The sequence below is a fragment of the Symsagittifera roscoffensis genome, chromosome 5 (assembly GCF_963678635.1).
Source record: "Symsagittifera roscoffensis chromosome 5, txSymRosc1.1, whole genome shotgun sequence".
Lineage (NCBI taxonomy): Eukaryota > Metazoa > Xenacoelomorpha > Acoela > Convolutidae > Symsagittifera > Symsagittifera roscoffensis.
The window spans coordinates 15,954,851-15,976,759 of record NC_087066.1 but is presented as its reverse complement, the minus strand read 5'-3'; the positions used below and the strand labels follow the sequence as shown (position 1 = coordinate 15,976,759).

The 21,909-nt window shown below is 33.6% G+C and overlaps 4 protein-coding genes across 6 annotated transcripts in view; 3 read left to right on the top strand and 1 right to left on the bottom strand.

Moving 5' to 3' along the window:
- LOC134846380 (sialomucin core protein 24-like) overlaps window positions 1-21,909 on the top strand; it is a 267,010-nt gene that overhangs the window by 82,625 nt on the left and 162,476 nt on the right. The window lies entirely within an intron of this gene.
- Window positions 1-21,909, bottom strand: part of LOC134846378 (MAP kinase-activated protein kinase 2-like) — a 238,769-nt gene that overhangs the window by 77,464 nt on the left and 139,396 nt on the right. The gene's annotated exons all lie outside the window — the stretch shown is intronic.
- LOC134846621 (uncharacterized) overlaps window positions 2,224-21,909 on the top strand; it is a 35,215-nt gene continuing 15,529 nt past the window's right edge. Inside the window, exon 1 of the mRNA XM_063864006.1 lies at window positions 2,224-2,476. Coding sequence (XP_063720076.1) covers window positions 2,462-2,476 — 15 coding nt within the window. The 5' untranslated portion in view covers window positions 2,224-2,461. The remainder of the gene's footprint in view (window positions 2,477-21,909) is intronic.
- On the top strand, window positions 2,476-8,214 carry LOC134846454 (uncharacterized). Of its 2 annotated transcripts, XM_063863812.1 has the most exons (7): window positions 2,476-2,537; window positions 4,729-4,840; window positions 5,117-5,279; window positions 5,699-6,055; window positions 6,645-6,809; window positions 6,996-7,199; window positions 7,767-8,126. In XM_063863812.1, exons 3-7 carry the CDS (start codon window positions 5,161-5,163, stop codon window positions 7,891-7,893), a joined length of 972 nt encoding a protein of 323 aa, XP_063719882.1. In that variant the 5' UTR covers window positions 2,476-2,537; window positions 4,729-4,840; window positions 5,117-5,160; the 3' UTR covers window positions 7,894-8,126. The 2 variants fall into 2 exon arrangements, with proteins under 2 accessions (XP_063719882.1, XP_063719883.1); XM_063863813.1 differs by lacking the exon at window positions 2,476-2,537 and having other exon boundaries at window positions 3,577-4,840; window positions 7,767-8,214.

The following is a 21,909-nucleotide window of genomic DNA, read 5'->3' as shown; positions in this document are numbered from 1 at the left end:
CACCTAAATAATTCAGTACACCGCGAGCCAATAAATTTTTGGAAATCAAACTTAGCTCGATTAATTTTGTCTCATAATCAGGGGCGGATCTAGGATTTTCTCGGGGGGGGGGGGGGGGGGGGGGTGGGCGGATTTTCAAAACATTTTCGAAAATTTTGTCGACCTTTTTTTTAGGTTGACCGACCAAATTGATTTTCCGAGCTCTCCCAAAGCACTAAAAAGACCTTGTTGTGGTCATTTTTTCTGCGCCCTCCTCAAAATTAGTACATATTGGCTAGAAAATTTTTAGGGTCCGCCACCAAATATGCATATCTCAAAAGGGGTCAGCATATCTCCCTTTGGGTCGGCAGGGGGTCAAATCCCTGAGGGGGAATCATCCCACCCTAAATCCGCCCCTGCTCATATTCGATGACTTCGAATGATCTTTCCAGACGTAGTGAAAACTGAGTACATGATCCGAGTGTCCACAGCAATGGAGAAGGGGGCAGGCACCAAGGCAGCTGTGAGTGTGAACATAGTGGGAAATCAGGGAGAGACAGGTCCACTCCCCCTCAGACCCACTCCAGAGGGGGCCACTAAGAAAGTGGGAGGGGTACAAACACACTCACAGAACCCATTCAGAGATGGAAGGCAAGAAAGATTGGTTGATGTTTTCTGGAGTAATTCAAAAAAAATTGGAAATAGTTACGAAGATTTAATAAATAGAGCTAAAATACAAGGTTGAATTATTACCGCAAGCGAGATCCAACCGCAAATTTCTTAAAACTTTCTTGGAAAACATCGGAGGAACGGTTGACAGCAGAGGTTGGTGGCGCAAAATGATGTAAGTGGCGAAGGAGTTCATTCCATGGGGGAGAGGAGTTAGCGGTAACTTCCCTTAAGCGAATAATGGCCAGAATATTTCAAGTACCGAAAATAGTTTTTCCATGTAAAACGTTTAACTTCTTGTTTTAGTATCGCTATGTTTACTGTGTTCAGCGTGGAAGTGGGTGCAATCATCAGAGTAATCTTCTCACATGACAATCAGAACGAAGGACCAGCATGGCTTCTTGAAAAAGTAGGCCACATAAAAGTATTGCCGACTAAATTCTGGGGCATGCCAGCAAGGATTGTGACATACGTTGCTTTTTTCACAATACCTGACAGATGAAATTATGTTATAAAATTTCATCTTGGTTAATTGCCAATGAACTACAAGAAGTTGAATAAACTTGTGTGACATTTTTGTCAAGCCTCGAATTTGATTTTTTATGCGGTATGATTTTCAATTCTTTGCGTTCAACTCAAATTTATTTGTTTCAAATTAGGTTCTTTCTTGAAAAAGTTTAAATGATGTAAGCAAAACATGGATGCTTTCAGTGTGAAAAAATCATTTCAAGTCTTCGATTTCCCATCGAACTAAAAAAATTACTATGGATCCAGTTTTCTCTAGTTAGTTTACTTTTATAAAAAATCGCCAATCATAAAGTTATACATTTGTAATCAAAAAATTAAAAGTTGAAAAAAATTTAAAAAGCTCTTTTTTTGTTTGGTTGTTTGATTTCCTTGACAATTTTTGGCGTGAAAAAAAAGTTGCGAACATGAGTTAGTCAACGAAAAAATTAAAATTATGTGTTCATGCTTATTTTTGAGTTGAATTTTAAATGGTTTTTACTTATTTTTCACTTTAAAACATGTTTTCAAACAACCTCTACAGCTCACTTGTAAAGATTTTTTGTGCATGTAAAGATTTTTTCACGCCGATTGAACGCACGCTGCAGATTACCTATTTTTTGTTAATACAACAATTTTCACGTACTGATCTCTTCATCATGAACTGCGTATGAACGCAAGCAAGTTGAATACCCGTACAGAAACAAAATAAAAATACAGATATGCCCAGGGTTAATCCATTTGTTGTGAGATTGCATATCTGTCCTGAGCTGTATCAGACATAATCAGATCTGAATTTTTTTTTGAAATTTTCGAATGAATTCTCAACTTTTGTCACGTGTCTTGTTTTTATCGTTGAAAATAGTTATATAGTCAATCTATCACAAAAGTCATAGGATAACCATTCACAGTGGTTATTTAGTTAGATAGAATAACTAAATCCCCATTGTTTATTTTGTGTTCTTATCCCCAGCTAATGCGAGAAATCAACAATCATGTAATTGCTCTGGCCACCAAATTAGAGAAGGAGCTACTTGAAATTGTTTTTTTTTGTCGCAAATACAATCGATCGAATGGCAAATCATATTAAGACTCGATCTGTCGTAATTCCAACAGCATTTGTACGCGAAGTGTAACTTCATTTGCATTTTTTTAATCGAGTATTCAGAAAGACAGCTTTTTTGATGAACCCGGATTTCCTAATAGCTCTGAATTTTCCTAACAATTGATGTGGTATTTGTGAGATACATGGTATTTTCGTTTCACTGTATATATGCATGAACAATCAGTTCGCAAATGACATCAATATATGCTTCTCAGAATTGTAATAATTTTACATTAAATTCGTCGCAATAATGATTTGAACGAGAGGGAGTCCCAGCGCGGTATATAGAATCGCAACTGTATACTTTTATATGACTGTGTTTTCTGATTGATTTGAAGCAAAACTCATTAATGTTTTCTCAAATTCAAAATTTGAAAATTTTTAAAAACGACTTATAATGTTATAAACTGCGTTGGGGGGTTGGAAACTGGAAAAGAGCCCAATTATGTGGTTCATTTTCTTGTTCTTCAACATCTGGCAAGTGTTTTGGTTAAAATATTGAAAGAAAAACATTTCAATAAATCTTTTAAACAGCTTGTTGTTTCGCCTTGTTTGCAAAAAATAATCAAAATTGTTTTTAGGCCCTTGAATCGATCTGCCCAGGAGTCTTTTTGAAATTTTAGTGATTGGAAATCTATCTAACAAAAACTTGGAAACCAGATCTGAGCATTGTAAAATCTTGCCTATTTCAGATCTTGTCCAGACATGGTGCATGTTTCGTTTGGACATGGACATGTCTGAATCAGGACTGAGGCAGGTATGGATTCTATTACTAAAGCAGATCTGCTCAAGGCCTGATTCAGATGATTCAGACCTGGGGCACACATGGGTCATACCTGGTGCAGATCTGTTCAGATCTGACCCATATATGCTCCAGGTCTGAATCAGACCTTGAGCAGATCTGCTTTTGTGATAGAATCCATACCTGCCTCAGTCCTGATTCAGATATGTCCATCTCCAAACGAAACATGCACCATGTCTGGACAAGATCTGAAATAGGCAAGATTTTACGATGCTCAGATCTGGTTTCCAAGTTTTTGTAATGTCACATGTTGGTTGTGGTTGTTCCATATCCAATGTCACAAATACAATGGTGGTTCCATAGTGTTGCGCTTTCAGGCAAGATAAATTACTTGTTTGCTGTGTAAGCAGCAAGATAAAAGGTCAAAAAAATATTGAAAAAACTTTTGAGAACAGAGAGGAAGCAGAACTCGTACCACTTGCGATACAAAAACATGATGAGTTTAAAAAAACCCAAAATTTTTCCTAGATTTCAAAATTGTTCATGTTTATAAAAACTCACCACAATCAAACTTTTCTCGACTACACTATTGAATCAAGTAGGCTCATTTAACAAACTCGCGCAAAAAGGAGTGAGCCATTTGCAAAAAAAAATGTAATCAGAAAATGTCAAGTTTCAGATAATTTAGGACGTATAGCTCCACCTTTTTTTTTGAATCAGAAGTTGAAATAAAAGGAGAGAAACATCCAAACAATTAGATTCCTGACTGGATCGAAGCCCTCGCCATTGTTATCCCAACTATGTCCAATATCGCTAAAATAAGTGGGCAAACATAAGTGCATAATTGAATAATTGATAGGCTAAAAAACAATTTTATGAAGTCTTTTCGTGAATTAAATTTTTAACGGGAAACAATCTAAGCCCAGTCGCATTTCGCTTACTTATCTCAAGGGTCAAAACCATTATATTTTTAACAACTCTGATGTTCTTCTATAAGTTTTACCGAATGTATGGGGAGGTGAAACAGGGTTGAAACTCAATTTTAAAAAAAATACAGTTCATGTAAGCCCTGACACGGATCAAAGAAGCCTGCAGAGACATGTATGCTTTCTCATCCGATCATTTCACTAAAGAATTCATCTTAATAAAAAAAAATTAAACCTAATTTATTTGCAAGAGTGGGAATTTTATGAAAAAACGTTGAGCTGCAAAAAACAACAGAAATTTTTTCATAGTTATCTCATTTACTAGCTTTCCTTAACATCGCCTGGAAAAAGGGTCCATGAAGTTTGCTGAAAATAGCATGATTTATTAGTCTAATTGCAGTTAGTCAGTTAGAGTTGTTTTTTGGAGAGATGAACTTGTTTTGCTTTCTGGGATACTACTCAGCAGATTTTATCAACCCTTAGAATGCCCTCTCAAACCTATATAAGCCTTAAGTTAATTAACTCAATGTAGTGTAATTAATTTTTTCTAGTTCAAAATAATAAATCTTAACATTGAGGTGCTTCAATATCAGCAATCAGTATTGAATAATAAAATGGGCCTATTTTTGATTGCGTTCCCAGAAAATGGACAGTATTTCAACAAAAAAAATCAACAGATTATGTAATAAAACGAACTCAGTGCTTCGAGTTTTCCGACTACTAAACAGAAAGTATCCTCTGATCTTCGGTTGATTCGATTCCGAGACTTGAGCAAAAAAATGTTAGCTCCACGTTGTATTTAGGCGGACGTGTACCACAATGGACGCACAGTTAAACTGCTGAATGAAGATAGGATCTGGATAGACGAGAGGAGTGGACTCTCACTCACTCTAAGGCCAGACTTCCGGACAAACGGTAGAATTATATTGATAGATGAAAAATAGTTGAATGCCAAAAAAGAAATTAGGGAAACATTAGTAAAAAAAATAGCATTAAAACCTATATTAATTTGTGACTTGTTGATGGATAGAATTCTTGCTACCCGATGTTGAAAGAATAAATTCAGGTAGAAGCTTTTTAAAAAGTTCCTTTGTACAGGAATCATAAGCAAATTAAATATGAAATTAAATAATTATATTTCATAAACAATTAAATAATAACCGAAATTGAAAACATTAAATACTTCTTCAGCCGATCTGTTTGCACTGGTGATCGAGGACACTTGGGTGGGGGATATGGATCCCCTGATCACAGCCCTCAGGGACTCCCTCCTCACTCCCAAAGTGATTGTAGTGCACAACTCACACCGTCTGAACATGACTCAGCTGCACAGATACTACTGGAATGCTTTCTAGTTAGTAATATGCACAGATTTTAATTAGAATGTAAAAAAGCGTGAAAAAAGTTTGAAAACAGAAAAGGCATCTTAAAAATATATTAAAAACTTGATGAAAAAATAGCCATCATCTAAAATGTGTGCTTAAACGCAAGTTGGATTTTTGGATTTGGACAGCATCATTTATTTTGCAATTTTGTCAGAAAGGAATCTCTTTGGCTATGGTGTTTCATCTCTTGGATCGATTTGGTCGGCTTAAAAAATGTCGACCAACTGTTTTTTTTTTCAAAAATGTAACCCGTCACAAAAATTTTTTCCAAGTAAACATGTTGCTGAATATCGCATGAATGCCCAGACATCACCACTATTTTACTAAGCAAAGCTATAAGAAAAGGTGATTGAAATTATTTTAAACTCTGTTTCGAATTTCGTTTCAGTGATGACTCATTCGACGTCTTCTGCCTCTCCTCCCTCAGTCCCCCCTCCCCCTCCGCCTCCGTCCTCCGATTCAACTTCTCCCTCACCAACCCCAAACAGACAACGAGGAAACAGTTCGCACGTCTCATGCTCACCAATATTGCACCCTCACTTGTATTTCGCACGGGCAAAAATGCACCCTTGGGAGTGAAGGGGGGCCAGAGTGGTCGAGTGGCTGTGTTTAATGTCACTTTGGGGGGCAGTTTTGAAGTCATTGTCACTGATAGCGACCATGAAGATGAACAGAAGTTAAGTGACGAAGGCTGTTACGTCATGTGGGGGTCTAATATTTTTCCAAATTGGACCCGCGCTAGAAGGTATGTTGCTGTAAATTTCTATGACTTGAACGATAAAATGTGTCTTTGCATTTTTTTTTCAAGTTCCGCCAAAATATATATAAAATGGACCGAGGTTTTCTAATTTGCAAAAAAAAAAACGTCAAAAACACTGTCCCTTTGGCGAGCATTAATCTTCTGTCAAATTAGTGCATATTGTGGCCGAAAGCGCTGTTCCAGAGTTTTGGGTCTGATATGAAAGCTCAACGAAAGCGATCTAAAGAGGTAAAGGTTCTGACCACAAGTCTGTCCCCAATTCTGAATTCGAAATTTTTCCCAAGTCGTATTCTTTGGAACTGTTTTACTTTAGGACATCCATTTTAGGGGGGCGGAAAAACCGTTTTATTTGAGAGCTTTGGCATGTTACCGGTGACGTTTTCTTAACGAACACTCAGTCTGTAGGCTACCCCCAAATGAAAATTGTTTGCAAGGTGGTTTAAATTTATTGAAAAAAATGTTTCTGGATCTTCTTCCTATTTAAAGATTTTTGAAATACGAAACAGGCAAACATCTGATCGCAGAACTTGATCCGCGTCTCAAACTTTTCTTTTTGATTTACGTTTTTTAACAGTCTTCCCGTAATTGGAGCGACCAGTTTCTTCCCGAAGAGAGAGATAGTGCTTCACACTGGATTTAATCCGGATACGAAGTTCAACCTGAACAATGTCAGACTGGGCCAGTTTGCATCCCTGATTATGGACCAGATTCCATACTCTATTCAAGAAAATGCTCTGGGGTAAGAAAGCAAAGCATTGATCAGAGTTGTCTAAAAGAGGCAAAGATAATCACTGATAAGTTTTCTCGGAGGCAAAATATTTTGTCCTAGTTTTTTGAGTTTTTATAATTTCCTTGTTCTTTAAATATGTCTGTTTACTTCAATCTTTTCGAATCACAAAATTGATAATAAGAATATTGTGTTCAGCTCTTTGGCACTCAAGTTTGACTCTCTGTTCACGTGGTGTCAGGACTCCCCAGACCAACTATGCGAAGAGCAGATCACCCCCTCCATCAACGAAGACTGGGGGGATAGACAGTGCGGGGACATGCCAACTCCTGATCTGTGCATGCTTTGTCACATTCAGCAGTTGAATCAGACCAGAGGCAGATCTTCCGGGCTAGCCAAAAAGTTACTACAAGAACTTTTTGATCAACACGTGTCAAAAATAAGCATTTTTCATTAATTTTTGTTTGAACTATGAGAAATGCAATTACTTATTCGAGGAGCTTACTTTCAAAAGACTCTTGCAATCTAAATAAAGTAGAAATGACTTGCGAATTTTTTTTTCATTCTTCCCTCACCCACCAACCAAAGGGTCCCCCCTTTAGTATCATTCTTAAGTCATCCAATTTTGGCGACCAACCCTAAAAATGCTTCTGGCGCGAATATATTCCAACTTTAAAAAGAGCATCGCAATTTTTCATCAAAAGAATTCATAAATGTGCCCAAAAACGGCATTTTTGACCATATTTTTTAATTTGTCTGCGGCGCGGAAAGTTATGTCAAAATAGGGTCTTTATAGTGTTTTAGTAGCGATCGGATAATTCATTTGGTGGACCTACAAAAAGGTCAAAGGTCGGCATTTTTTTTTTCGAAAATCCGCCCCCTCGAAAAAATTCTAGACCTGCTCCTGATTCTGTGTTACTGGCACAGTAACCGGCTACTCTTACTTAAAGAATGATTTTGAATGTTTAGATGCAACTGGATAGATACCTCCAGGTTCAGAAGTGACAAACTGCACTGCACTAATTTGACACCAAATACCGCCATTCTACTCGTTGCAGCCATTTTTAACTTATTAATATCAATGGGGCTGTTTTAAAAACTCAAAGTTTGAAATGAAATCATTAAATCCGTTATGTAAAACATCTAAATTATTTCAAAGTAAATATGTACTGACTGACTGACCGGCTAATGCTTGTTTCCAGCCAGCATTGAATTATATTTGCTAAATAGACGCAATATTAAATAATATAGGTTAAATATCGTGGGGTTCAAGAGTGGGACACCATTAAAAATAGATCATTGGCAATACTTGGTGAAATATTGATTTAATTAGAATTAATCATTAGTTAATTGAGTGTTTGAATAACACTTAACTGAGTATTTTATCGACAATAAACAATCCTTCGTTTTTGTCTGTAATTATGGGTGCTATATTTCAGAAAATAAGTATTTAACATTGAAGTTAAAATTTGTTACTGGTTAATTATATCTTATTTGCTATTGTTCACGTGACAACTCGAATAATTGTCTAGTTTACCTAGAATTTTTCATTTCATTCTTCTATTCAGCGCAAACAATACTCTCGTATCTATGGAGTAGCGTTCTCTTTACAAGAAAATTGATGAAAGTTTCAAAAAGGAAAAAAAAATTCATTTTTTTTAGTTATTTTCACCGCGCCATATAAAGATTAAAGAATTTGATTTCACATAAAGCGAAGTATTAAATTGACCAAATAGCAGGCCTCAATTCAAACTACAACGATTTCTATGACGGATTAAATCATCACTTACGGGTTTAAGCGTGAAACAATACGCACGTTATCCATCCCAATTGACCGAAATGGCATTCATAAACCCCCATAACTTAACGAAAAAAGATAACAGACAGTTTGTTATAAATAAAACTCGGGCAATGATAAACTTTGGGTGATAAGAAAAAAAATGCCAAAAAAATGCTAGTTAAAAATTTGAAAATTGTTTGGAGAAAAAAACCACCGGTGCACAAATATTCCGTCAATTTCTTGGAAAATCGGAACAACAAGACTGATCCTATCAGGTAAAGCCCTCATTGTTACAATTGAAAAAAAATGATTTTGAAAAACAATTGTTCAATAATGACTTTTTAAATGACTTGGTGACATTTAAATGACTTTTTAAATGACTTGGTGACTTGGCTATTCTGAACACATTTAGTTTCTGGCTTTACCCCCCTTAAAAAAACATATTTTTTCGCAATATGGCAAATGAAAAAAATGCAATGAACACAAAGAAAGAGTATGGAAAAAAAACAAGACTCTTCGTACATCTAGCCTCAATTCAATTTGGAATGATTTTGTAGTGCGGGATAATTTGCCACGCTTAAAAAAATTGGCTGTAGGCGTTACGCTTTCAGGCTTAAGTGCGCAAAATTTAGTACAGAACAAGGCCCAATTGGCAATTTTCAAACTCCCAGAACTTTTTGTTCCGACTTTCGGTACGAAAGTAACGGAATATTTGTGCTTGGGGTGGGTTTTTTTTTTCTTCAGACAAATTTCGACTTTTTAACTAGCAATTTTTGACGGACTTTTTTTATATCATTCAAAAGCTATTGTTGTCCTGAGCTCAAATTTGAAAAGATATTTCACCTGTGACCATTTTTCGTAAAATTATGAGGGTTTAAAGATTGCCATTTTGGCCATTTTGGGATAATTAACGCGCGATATAATTCGCGCTATCAACGCGTAAGCGGAGATTTATTTCGTATTAGAAATCGTTCCAAATTGGTTGAAAGAAGCTTCTTTGCCATAATTGTTTTGTTACAATGTGCAAAAAATATTCTTTTAAACTTTATATGGCGTGTGGGGGGATGATTTCATACAAAAAATTTCAAATTTTAGAAAAAAAAATTTTTCATTTTTTTTTAAATTATTTTTTTTTATGTTACTACTGCTCGATAAACCTGAAAAGGCAGTCGGAACATTCATGGCTTTACCCTGATACGAGCAGTCTTGTTAAAGTATATATTCGATGATAAAAACATCTTTTCATTTGAATTCAGAAAGTCTGCTTTTTCAATGGTTTATAAAAATTTTCATTTCGATCGGCGAAAATTGACTGAAAAAATAACACACCAAGCATAATATTTCCGTTTTCTTCGAAAATTGGAATATCAAGACTGCTCGTATCACGGCAAAACCCTGAATGCGTCTACTGCCCTTTAACGGGCCTTGTATATTTTTTGGTTATAAATTTAGGCTGATATCATCAACTTTTAAGCGTTATTGAGTCGTGTCTGGAACTAATAAGACCAGTCAGATTGGTTCAATTGCTTGAAACAATTTTGTTTTGCTGGATATAGTGTATGAACGTACTTCTGTGCTTATTAGAGTGTTTTAAGACTTTTTTTCTGAAAAAAATACAAAAAAATCACTAGACTTTAAAAGTGTTCACTGCATTCATGAATTTAAACAATTACAAAAGTATAATGCTGAGCAGCAAAAAAACAGAGATAATAATTTTGCTGAAAAAAAGCTTCAAAATAAAATAACATCAAACGACAAAAGAGCGAAATTGATGTTAGAAAAAATCATAAACTGTATAAATATCTTCATGAGCCCTTTTTTTCAAGAAAAACCGCTTTCTGAACTGTCTGTTTTTCGTGTTTTTTTTGCACCGTTTTCGCGCCATTTCTGGTCTCTTAATTGTGAAGTACTTTTAGCAGATAAAACTGAATTGAGCTCTTTAATTCCATATACACCTATATAAGCCAATTTATAACTTCATTGATACGTAAGAATGCACTTCTGTAATGTTTATAGAGCATATTAAGACTTTTTACTTAAGACTTATGTAAGTGAAAATCATTTCGTTATTTTACACATAAACAATCAAAGCTCGATACATGCAAACCATTTACTCCTTTTGTTGAGTTACTACATGCGAAATGTATCATGTTGTTCTTCATATAGCTTGGGGGGGATGAAATACGAAACGAAAACTTTGGAAAAAAATCTAATTTCCCATTTTTCGAATGTCTAAGAATGTTCCCTTTTTTCTAAGCACCACCGTTATTGAATGACTTTGGAAGACAGTCAGAACATTTGGGGTGTCACCTTGGTACAAGCAGACTATGAAAGAAGACCTGGCTCTCTTAAAAACTAAATCAATGAGTCGGCTTGTGTGGAATTCGTTCCTAGTAGAAAAATATCTCCCACTTTGATATAGACGAGAGAAATAACCTTCAAACAACAGCCCTTAAAGAACCACTTAAAAAAATTTTTTAAACAATACTTCAACAAAACTTCAGTTTCGTGGGTTATAATAAACAAAAATAAAACTTTAATGAATGAACTATATTTATTCCATTCAGAATGAATAAATACAATGCATTGATTAAATACTAATCTTTCAAATAGAGAAAAAAATGAATTCTTCATATGAAGCTGTAGTAGAAAAAACTATAATTCTGGCAAAACTATTCAACTTCTTCGTTGAATGCTATAAAACTTTCAGTTTTACGAAATTGAAACCAAGATAAAACCAGTCACGCTAGTTGTTAGTTTTAGCTTGCATAATGAAGTATCTAGCGGTATTGAAATTTCAGAAACCCTATTTTGCGGCATTATGATATAATTGGTAGCCGCATCGAGCTTCCGACCTTTTAGATACTGTCATTTTGCGGCGTGTGTTTACTATCGGGTAAGCGATTAAGACCATGTCTGATCATAAAATTTTTCCCCGCGCCGAGAGAATTTTCAAAATGTCAAATTGTGGGAAGTTACTAAGGCTGGGGTGACTAATCATTTAACTAGTAGTAATGAGGTAAAAAATTTAAATAATGTGTTTATGCTAAAGTTGGTTAGTTTGTCTTCTAGGGTGAATAAAAAAATTCCAAAAACAATTGTGCAAAAAAATCCAAAAACAATTGTTTCCATGATACCGTTTTCTGCAAATATCTTACATCAAAAAAGACAATTTTAAGCTGAATTAGTCCCTTTGATATGAGAAATTAATATTGCCATTATCTTTTATGCCGAATTATAGACGTTGATTGATCAAAAACAGAGACGAATGACGTTTATTAATTCAAAAGGTGCCTGTAATATGGTAAGCAAAAAAAATCGAACAAAAACGAAGTTTCTAAATAAGCATCTAAGTAAATCTTTTTGAAAATATGATTTAATAATTTTAATCTGAGCAGTTCGTAATGCTAGTTGAACTGAAACTGATTACTTTTCACTACCCCTAACAGGCTTCAGTAGAAATTTTGCGCTTTTGATGTTGAACTTACTCGAACAGAAATCGAGATCTGATCTTGATTTAACTTTGAAATTATAAACTTGAAAGAGAAAAGGCAAAACTTACAAACTCACCTGTCTGTTCACCTGGTTTTTGATGTTATAAAAAGTAGGATTTGTATATATTTTTTATTGTTTAAACAGATGTTTCCATGATCAATTTTTTATAAGAAGCATCAATTTGGAGAAAAAGTTCTGCATTTTAGTCAATTAGACAAAAAAATCAGTTAATTGTAAAATGATGAATTTGTATCGATTTTTTTTCGTAACATCTTTGGGTTTATCAGGAGCAATCAAAACCCACCAAAAAGCAGCCAGGTAATGATTTTGATGTTTTAAAAAAATTACTATTACTTTATTTCTCAGTTTGAACTGTTAAAAATTTGGAGCGGTGGTAAAAAGATTTCGTCTCTGAGTCTCAATCGAAAATTCAGATGATTGAGGCTCACCATGATGCGTGGCTATTTGCTTGAGGGAGAGGCAACAGCACGCGGCATAGAAAAACAACCAAAAAATTGGCATGTGAATTACAAGCAGGGTTACAACAGCGGTCGACTGCGATGAACTGAACAGCTCGTATGTTGGTCCTTTCCCTTGTCGATAAATGGTTTCTGACCGCATTTTTAACCTCAAAATTTTTTTCAATGGACTACCCCTTGTTTCAACCTCGCAGCCTTTATTTTACATTTTTGCTGTTTCTTTTCATAGTTTTTCAATGTTATGAATGTCCAGTATCATCAAAAACTTTTAAATTGTAAAACAAATATCTTGCAAAAAGATTGAATTTCAGCCTCAAATTTCGTTTTCTGGAAAAATTAAACCATAAAACATAGACAACAGGCAGTTGGAGAAGAGCCACTAACTCAAATAAATAGAAAAAAATACCGGCGTTTTTTTTAATAGAAAACTCCAAATTTGATCTTCAAATAAAAAATGTATGGCCTCAAAGTTCTTTGAATTTCAAAACAGTTTATGATTGACACCTTTTGATAAAATCAACCAAATTTTGATAAATTAAGAAAAGTGGATCAAAAAGTAAGCTGTTGTTCTTTTGGGAAATCAGAAAATTGTAAACCACTTTCTAAGCTAGAGTTAGATCACGTTTTTTGCTATCTTTACGTTTTTGTTGTTTGAAAGTGGCCTTTGCCTTCATTTTAACAAAGGAAATGATTTGAATTCAATAAGAAAACAAAATTAAACGGCCAAAAATAAAAACTAAGCGTGAACAAAATGAATTTTTTTTCCCGAAAAAAAAACAAAAAATTACCAAGAAATAGGTTAAGATATTCTATACAATCATAACTCTTAAAGTAGCTTCAAAGTAATAATTGCATATTAAATAGATAGAATATTTTTAGGACGACGCCGTTTGATGATCCTAAAGACAGATTTAGACTGAATGGCTATGTACTAACTATTTCAAAAGCTCTCTCGCTGCAGCCTTGTTTACAGTGCAAATCAGTCAATTTCTGCTCAGGAAAAATCTGTGAAATAAATCGATCAAGCTTTTACGAAATCAACGTCACGGATAATCAAATTTGGTCAATAAATAAAACCTGTGTTCACCGTGGCATGAAAAAAGATTCATTTCCACGCTGTTTGCAAAATGGTTCCGAGATTCAAGTTCAGAACGATGAACTTGACCCAAACTGGTGTCAAATTGACAAAAAAAAGATCCGATTTTAGATCCAGTTCTTGGGTTTTTGAAAACACGACAGATACAGCTGAAGTATGGAAGCATGAACAGTTTAGAGAGTGCATTTTTGAAGGTGCGCACCGTGGTAAAAAGTGCACTATGGGTGAGTTTGTGGAGAGAAAAACAGTAGAATGGTTTGTATGGGTGACGACTCCTATGTCATGGTACAAAGCACGCGATCATTGCGCTTCTATTGGTGGACAATTATTCGGAAATATCAATGGAACGGACCAGCAGTACTCGTTTCTAGCAGAGAAACAAAATCACGAGAGCTTCTGGCTCGGAATTTCCGACGCCGATGTACCTGACGTTTATCGAAATCTGAACGGTGAAATTGTGAGTGAATATATACGATTTGTACCAAATCATCAACCCAAAAGAAAGGAAAGAGATCAGTATATTTGTGGGTGTATCAAACATTACCCTATAACTCCCGTGGGAAACAACAACTACTTCCATGATGCAGCAGGCTATAATAAACTCCGATTCCCATGCCAAATTGAGTAAATTTCTATTTTAAACTAGAACTTTAAATCGAGTGACAACAGTGTTCATCCATACATTGATCTCCTTCATAGGGGCAGATCTCGGGTTTTCAAATGATGCGCCCTATTTACAAAATGATTGATTTTTTATAATTAGTTTGATAGATTGATGATTTTGAAAAACATTCGTTCTTACTGCATTTTGAAAAACATTCTTTCTTACTGTATTGTAGCCCTTTATATATGAGGATTAGAGGTTCACCGGTTCGTTAAAAAATTGAGTTCCGTTGTTGACTCAAACTGCAACATAGTTCATGACATTACAGTAGTATGCATATAGTGCGTTAGGATCGGGGGGGGGGGGGGGTTGTCATACATGGATGACCATTAGGTATAAATCATAATGGTCACCATGTATTAAATGATCAGCAATGGTCACCATGTAATAATCCTAATTGTCACCATGTATAATTTTATACCTAATGGTCACTATGTAATAATCCTAATTGTCACCATGTATAATTTTATACCTAATAGTCCTCATGTAAAACTTCGGTATATTATTGAGTATTCCCACTGAACGTTGTGGAAACGGGAATGGAATTAAGTTTTGGTCGGTGCATGTTTTCCCTTCTAAAGTTTGGGGGTATTGGTTTGTTTACATGTAAAATGACGTTATATACCTATTATATGCGACCAAACTATATGGTATATAGGAAAGCACAAGATTTTGGCAGCGTAGCTTAACTGTTGGCTGCGGTGAACAATTTCCTTCAAAAATGCATGTTTTATTGCTGAATTTCGAAGAAAGCAAAATTCGTCAAGTGCGGCGGCCGCCACCTCTATTTAGGCAAAAATTAATAATCAATTTGACCGAAATAAGAATGAAAAATTTCGTTCAGCCAAATGAAGGTAAAAACAAAGAAAAATTACGAGACACTGAAAACTCTAAAATAATGAAATTGGCTCGAAAATTTCGACATTTCCATTTTCCGTGTCTACTGGAGACTGAAAAAACGTCTAAAATCTATGACAAAAGCTTTTATTTTATAGAAAGGTTGAAAGAGCTAATAAGTTGAAGTGGGTAAAGATCTTGAAAAACGAGAACACTGATGAAAACCAAAATGGCCGATTAATTTTGCTGCAGCCATTTCTAAGACTTGCATATACCACTTTTTATAGTAAAAAGGAAACAATTTTCGGGGCTTCTAGAAAACGTTTAGTATTTCCTATTAACTTTTTTGTGCTAACAGAAATTTTGAAAATATTCATCAAAGCGGACCTAGAAACTGGAGGAAAACTGTTATTTGTGTGCCAATATATACGACAGAACAGAGTAACCATCGAATATAGCAGGTGAAAACTTATTTGCGACTTTTAAGGAAAGCAGTTATTCAAATTAGAGCAAATTCAATCGGGAAAAACTGAACACAAACTAAGACAAGTTATGGATACAAACTCAAAACTTGATATGAACTTGGAGTTATAATTTGAGCATCCAAAATTTTTGATTTTTCCATTAAAAAAATATGCAATTAAATAATTTTTAATTTGATACTACAATCTAGTCAACTGTTCTCAGTATCTTCTAATTAACTCACTTTGGCTTTAGCAAGAGCTTTCTATTCAAAATTTTGAAGCGCTATCAGTTATTATCATTGATTAACCCTCTGTTCAACAAATTAAATTTTGAATTTTTTTAAATATAAATCTGATCTTTTGAATGTTTCCTTGATTACGCTATTGTCTCTCAAAATACGGTGGCTTTTTGACCAAAATATTCGATTATTCATCTGCAACTAATTGTGTTATCAAGAGTTCAACCTTTCTTTCACTATATGTTTGAGGTGATCACTACTAGCAGTATCAAAACATTTCGCATCATGAAATTTCTTCTCATTTTTGCATCGATATTTGTCTTCTCTATTAACAAAACATGTCTTCGAAAAACGGTTAGTTGTTTAAAATTTTAAGATAAAAAATCAAGCCTTATCATCAACACTCTACCTGAATCTTCGAATTCCGTCAGGATGATAGCTGTTTCACACTAAACAACGCTTTCACACCAATTTGGCTACAGAAGTTTCCGAAAACTTGTAAGTGCCATTTTCTAGTTTCAATGCATTTCGATAAACGTCAATTATGTTGTGTAATCTTAAGCTAGAACGACTAACAAAGACATGTTTAATTTGACAATAAAAAGTTTGTTAGACAGTTTTACTTTGAGGAATTAAAATTTTGAGCCTCAATGCAGAAAGACTTGCTATTCATTTCAAAGAAAAAAGGCGTAAGCATTTTGAGCTATTTCATAAAAAGCTCTATCGACTAAATAGATCTTGAATTTTAAAAAAGTGGTACTGACTGTTTATCTGATTACACAATTGCTTCACTTCTGTGGGTTTATAACTTTGATTCAAAATAATGATTTTTCAAATGAAAACCATTGAAAATTTGTGGTTTTTAGAGATTGATCAATCATCCTTGAAATATACAGTACCTGTCACTGAGACTTTGCTCGCTTTCCGTCTTCAGTTCTACCAGCCGCATGTCTGCACGATCAATGATTTTCCTCAATAAACCATAATTTTTTTCTAATAAATTTATTATCATAATTTTTACATATATGAGTAACAGTTCATCAAACACTTTGGACTCCATGCTGTCTCCAATTGGACTTGTTGTTTGATGCTTCCATCGACAAAATTTTGTGAAAACTTGAAAACTGATCTTTCTTGTTACAATTTTGAAACATTTTTCATAATCATTGACTGCAGATAAATTGAAATTATCAATGCAACATATGCCACTTTTTCAAAGTGAAATGTTCATAATGAGGATACCTGGAAGATCAAATATTTCACGGAAATTTTTTTAAAAAAATTATCAAATTGTTTTGCAAATCAAGAAAAAGAAAAAAAAACTGTCATTATGGTGTCTGGTTGATTATTCTAGAATGTTCGAGAAACTTAAGAAGAAAGATAAGAAAGATTTGGATTGAGTTATATCTATATATATATACTTTTATGTGAAATAAAATAAACAATTACAACTAAACTCAAACATATATACCCCACCAAACATATAAAGCTGCATACTTGTAAAGATAAAAAACATAAACACATTTTCATAGTTGCAAACTTAAATGCATACTCACAAAAAACAGTCATGTGTATTTTATTACAAACATACGTTTATTCATACACAATTAAATACTTACATAAGGTTAATCATGCAAACTTACATTCAAAAACAATAACGTACACACTTACTGAATACAAACATACATACATGTATACATAAGTACAATCTTACATAAACACATACATAGATACATACATACAAACTTACATGTGTACATACATATATAAAGTTAATTAGAGACATTCATACAACCATACGTACAAAATTACATACATATATGCAAAAATATTTCTATACATACAAACATTCAAAAATGAAGTCTTACATAAAGGTATTAATACAAACGTACATAGTCTTATACATAAGAAGAAGGCAAATAAACTACCGTACAAACATAAATTTTACATACTTGCTTACATGCTTTTAAACCTGCAACCAATTATACGAAAATTTTGCTTTTACACATGCAAAGATTTTGACTTAATATTTCTGCTGACCTTTACAATAGAACCACATTTAAACACACAAACCAGCTTAATTTCACTTCACACTTTCAAGACGAATATATACACACATTCAGACAAAAAGAGTCAGGCATTAGAGAATGGCATTCATACGTCTTTACATCCAATCATATAAACGTGCCTTTCATACTCATATACGAAAATGCATAAGTACTTACCTACAAACAGACATGGTTCGTACTATACAAGCATGCTACGACTCATGTGTACACACTTTCCTTTTAAACAGGCATGAAACTTCAATCATAAGTTTGTACAATTTGCAAACAAGCAAATTTTAAAATATTTTTAAACTGAAAAATATACAATGATACAAAATAATTGCTGGTCTTCATTCACTCAATCAAGCGGACTTGCATTCAAGAATTCTTACTTACATAAAAACATACAAATAAACATTTGAAAACATACAAACTTCTAAATACTCAAATGAATACACACAAATAGTATGTGCATACATGATTAAGTACATTTCTACATGCAAAAAATTGTACACTTTTACATAGATACATACAGTTTACATAAATAGACACACAAGCAAGTTTTGCTTACATACATGCAAAGATTTCACTTATTAGTTCTGCTGACCTTTAAAATACAAGCACATGTAAACACACAAACCAACTTGCATTCACTTCACACTTTCAAGACAAATTTATACACTCATTCAGACAAAAAGAATCACGCATTACAGACTGGCATTCATATGTCTTTACATAAAAACATATAAACGTGCCTTTCATACTCATATACGAATATGTATAAGTACTTGCCTACAAAAAGACATGGAATGTACTTTACAAGCATGCAACTACTCATGTGTACACACTTTCCGTTTAAACAGACATAAAACTTCAATCATAAGTTTGTACAATTTGCCAACCAGCTAACTTTTAAAAGCTTTTAAACTGAAAAACATACATTGATACAAAATAATTGCTGGTCTCCATTCACTCAATCAAGCGGACTGGCATTCGAGAATTCTTATTTACATAAAAACATACAAATATACACAACTTCTAAATACTCAAATGAATACACACAAATAGTATGTGCATACATGATTAATTACATTTATAAATGCAAAAAATTGTACACTTTTTCATAGATACATACAGTTTACATAAATAGACACACACGCAAGTTTTGCTTACATACATGCAAAGATTTTACTTATTAGTTCTGCTGACCTTTGAAATACAAACACCTGTAAACTTACAAACCAACTTGCATTCACTTCACACATTCAGACAAAAAGAATCACGCATTACAGACTGGCATTCTTACGTCTTTACATACAATCACATAACTGTGCCTTTCATACTTGCAGAAATACTTGCCTAAAAACATATGGTTGAAAAAATTGGTTGAAAAAATATGCTTTTATTCATTCACTCAATCAAGCGGACATGCAGTCAAGAGTTCTTACTTACATAAAAACATACATTTTTACATAACTTCTAAATACTCAAATGAGTACACACAAACAGTATGTACATACATGATTAATTACATTTATACATGCAAAAAGTTGTACACTTTTACATCGATACATACAGTTTACATAAATACACACATACGCAAAGCATATGTGCGTACATATATACTATGCTTATAGTATCTTGTCTAAATTTCAAGAAAAACAAGAAACATTAGCAAAATTCAAGTTGGGTTATAGTTATTCTTCTAGTTACAATTGTTTTGGTTTACACGCGCATAAGGAAAAAAATTGTACTCATACTTACAAACACATCAACTTGCATACATACACGCATACACAAATAGTATTTTTTCTTGCATTTGCTTATAGATTACTAGAAATATTCACACAAAAATATATTCATTACGTTTTACGTATGAATATATTCAATTACAGTCAAACCTACATACACACTTTGATTTTTACAATGCAAACGTCGCAAGCAGAGATTTGCAAAGAAATGCCAGCTTTCAGCCAACTCATCTACACCATTTAGCAATGTTGTTCATCTTTGAAAAAATAAAAAAAGGCGATAAACAATTTTTTAATATGTCTGTTGATCTCCCAAACGAATTTTCCAACGGTATCAAACTTCAACTCAAAATTGACCAGTGAGTCATGAGAAGCGCTTTTAGTGGTCAGAAGAAAAAACCGAGGCTTACTAACTTGCATAACACGTGAAAATTCCAAAATAAATTATTTAAAGTTTTTTGTTGGACGGTCCGGATAGAGTTGTTTGACATATAGAAAATTGATTTCAAGTAATTATTTAGTTTTGTACAGAAAATTTAAGACAGTGGAAATTTTGGTTCGAAAAAAAATTATCCATTGTTCTAAGAATTGTAATCTTTTTTAAAAAACTTTGTTTTTTGATTCATTGGTAGTTCTGTAGTTTGATATATCTTCAGTTGACGATTAAGCTGCAGGTTTAACCGTACACCAAGTTACATTGACTAGAGTTGCACATTATATTGTTTTCTCGCTAAACCATCAAAAAAAATTTTGTTTGAAAAAATATATTTGTTTCTGAAAAAGCTACTTAATAAAGGTTCAACTGTTCTTTTTTTTTGTCTTTTTCCATTGTATTTATGCAATATCGATAGTTTGAGCTATAGTATCTTAGAAAATAATCTTTTAACTATGATAAAATTAACGGTAAAGGATATGTTTTAGAGAAAACAAACGTTGTTCTAAGCTGATGTTCAGCTCATTTTTTCAGTAATAAAGAAAACTTTCGGTAATTTTTTAAATTTGTGCAAAATAAACAACCCAATCTTCTTTTGCGATTTTGAATTTTCTAGAACGACTGTTTTTTAGACATGATTCTAAATGAAACACAATTTTTTTTATAATTTTAAAGAATTAGGAGCAAAAAAAAAACTTTTGTTCTTTTTTGTTTTATTTAATTTGGATTACAAAACAAAAAGCTAAACATTAATAAATTCAACTTAACTATTTGAAAAAAAGCAGCAAAAAACACAAAAAAGACTGAATATTTTTCAATTGACGCCACGTATAACAGAGATTGATGCGTTCCGATCCTTTTTCTTGTTTTTTTGCGAGCAACTGGCGTTTAGATTTGGCTAATATCGGTTGTCTGCCTACTGCACCAAGGGCTCACTGTTAGACTGATTTCTGCAACGAGAGTAACAAGGTGAAGCTGGTGGCTCCATTTCCAGGCCGACTTGGGCCTCTCGACTTCCTGGGAAGATCCAAATTGTCTCTACGAAAGAGGAATGCGCTCATAAGGAGATGGGTAAATCTAAATCCTTGATTAGCATAACTTTTGCTATATGCGCTGAATCGATGATATAAACTCCGATGATCAAACAATTATCTTTTCTGATGGCCTTTTAAACCATATTTAACTATATTTTTAAAATATATAAATGCAATAAGATAACCTAAATGGAAAATATGTGATTTAGAGTGATCCAATTATCATTATTTGAATTTAATTGTTGTCTAAAAAGGAAAAAAAAATCTCCAGGAGCAGTCTTGTCAAAAATAATACGTTCTTGAGCGGAATCAGTCAAAACTTACACATACAGTTTTTTAAGGTTTTGCGGTAACGGAGAGCAAACATTGAATTGAAACGGGTAAAATTATGAATCAAATGATGAAAGCACGCGCCTGCAGAGGCGTTGTTATTGCGCTAAAAACAGAACAAGTCTTATCATGAATTGGAAATGAAATAGCTGATAAATGCTTTGTTTTGTATAATCAAGACCACATCTTTTGTAACTTTTGATAGTAATTTTATCGACTCTTCTTCAAATTGAACACTTTCGGACAAGTGTTAAAACGCAGCATAGTTTTGGGCTCACTTTCATATCTTGTATTCAGCGGCTAATCTAAAATGAACACATAAATTTCTTTATGTCTGATTGAGATTTATGATTGGTCAGTCCACAACCAGAAAGTTTTTCAAAAAGAAACCCTTTACATTTTAACTTGATTTAGTCTTACCAAAATTCGTTTATCTGCTGGGAAACTTATCTAATTTGGCTA

Bases quoted from the DNA above. Each gene is read 5' to 3' on its own strand.
- LOC134846454 (XM_063863813.1), top strand. From the start codon at position 5,161: ATGGATCCCCTGATCACAGCCCTCAGGGACTCCCTCCTCACTCCCAAA. The intron at 5,280-5,698 runs GTTAGTAATATG...ATTTCGTTTCAG, and splicing joins TACTACTGGAATGCTTTCTA to TGATGACTCATTCGACGTCT. The intron at 6,056-6,644 runs GTATGTTGCTGT...GTTTTTTAACAG, and splicing joins AATTGGACCCGCGCTAGAAG to TCTTCCCGTAATTGGAGCGA.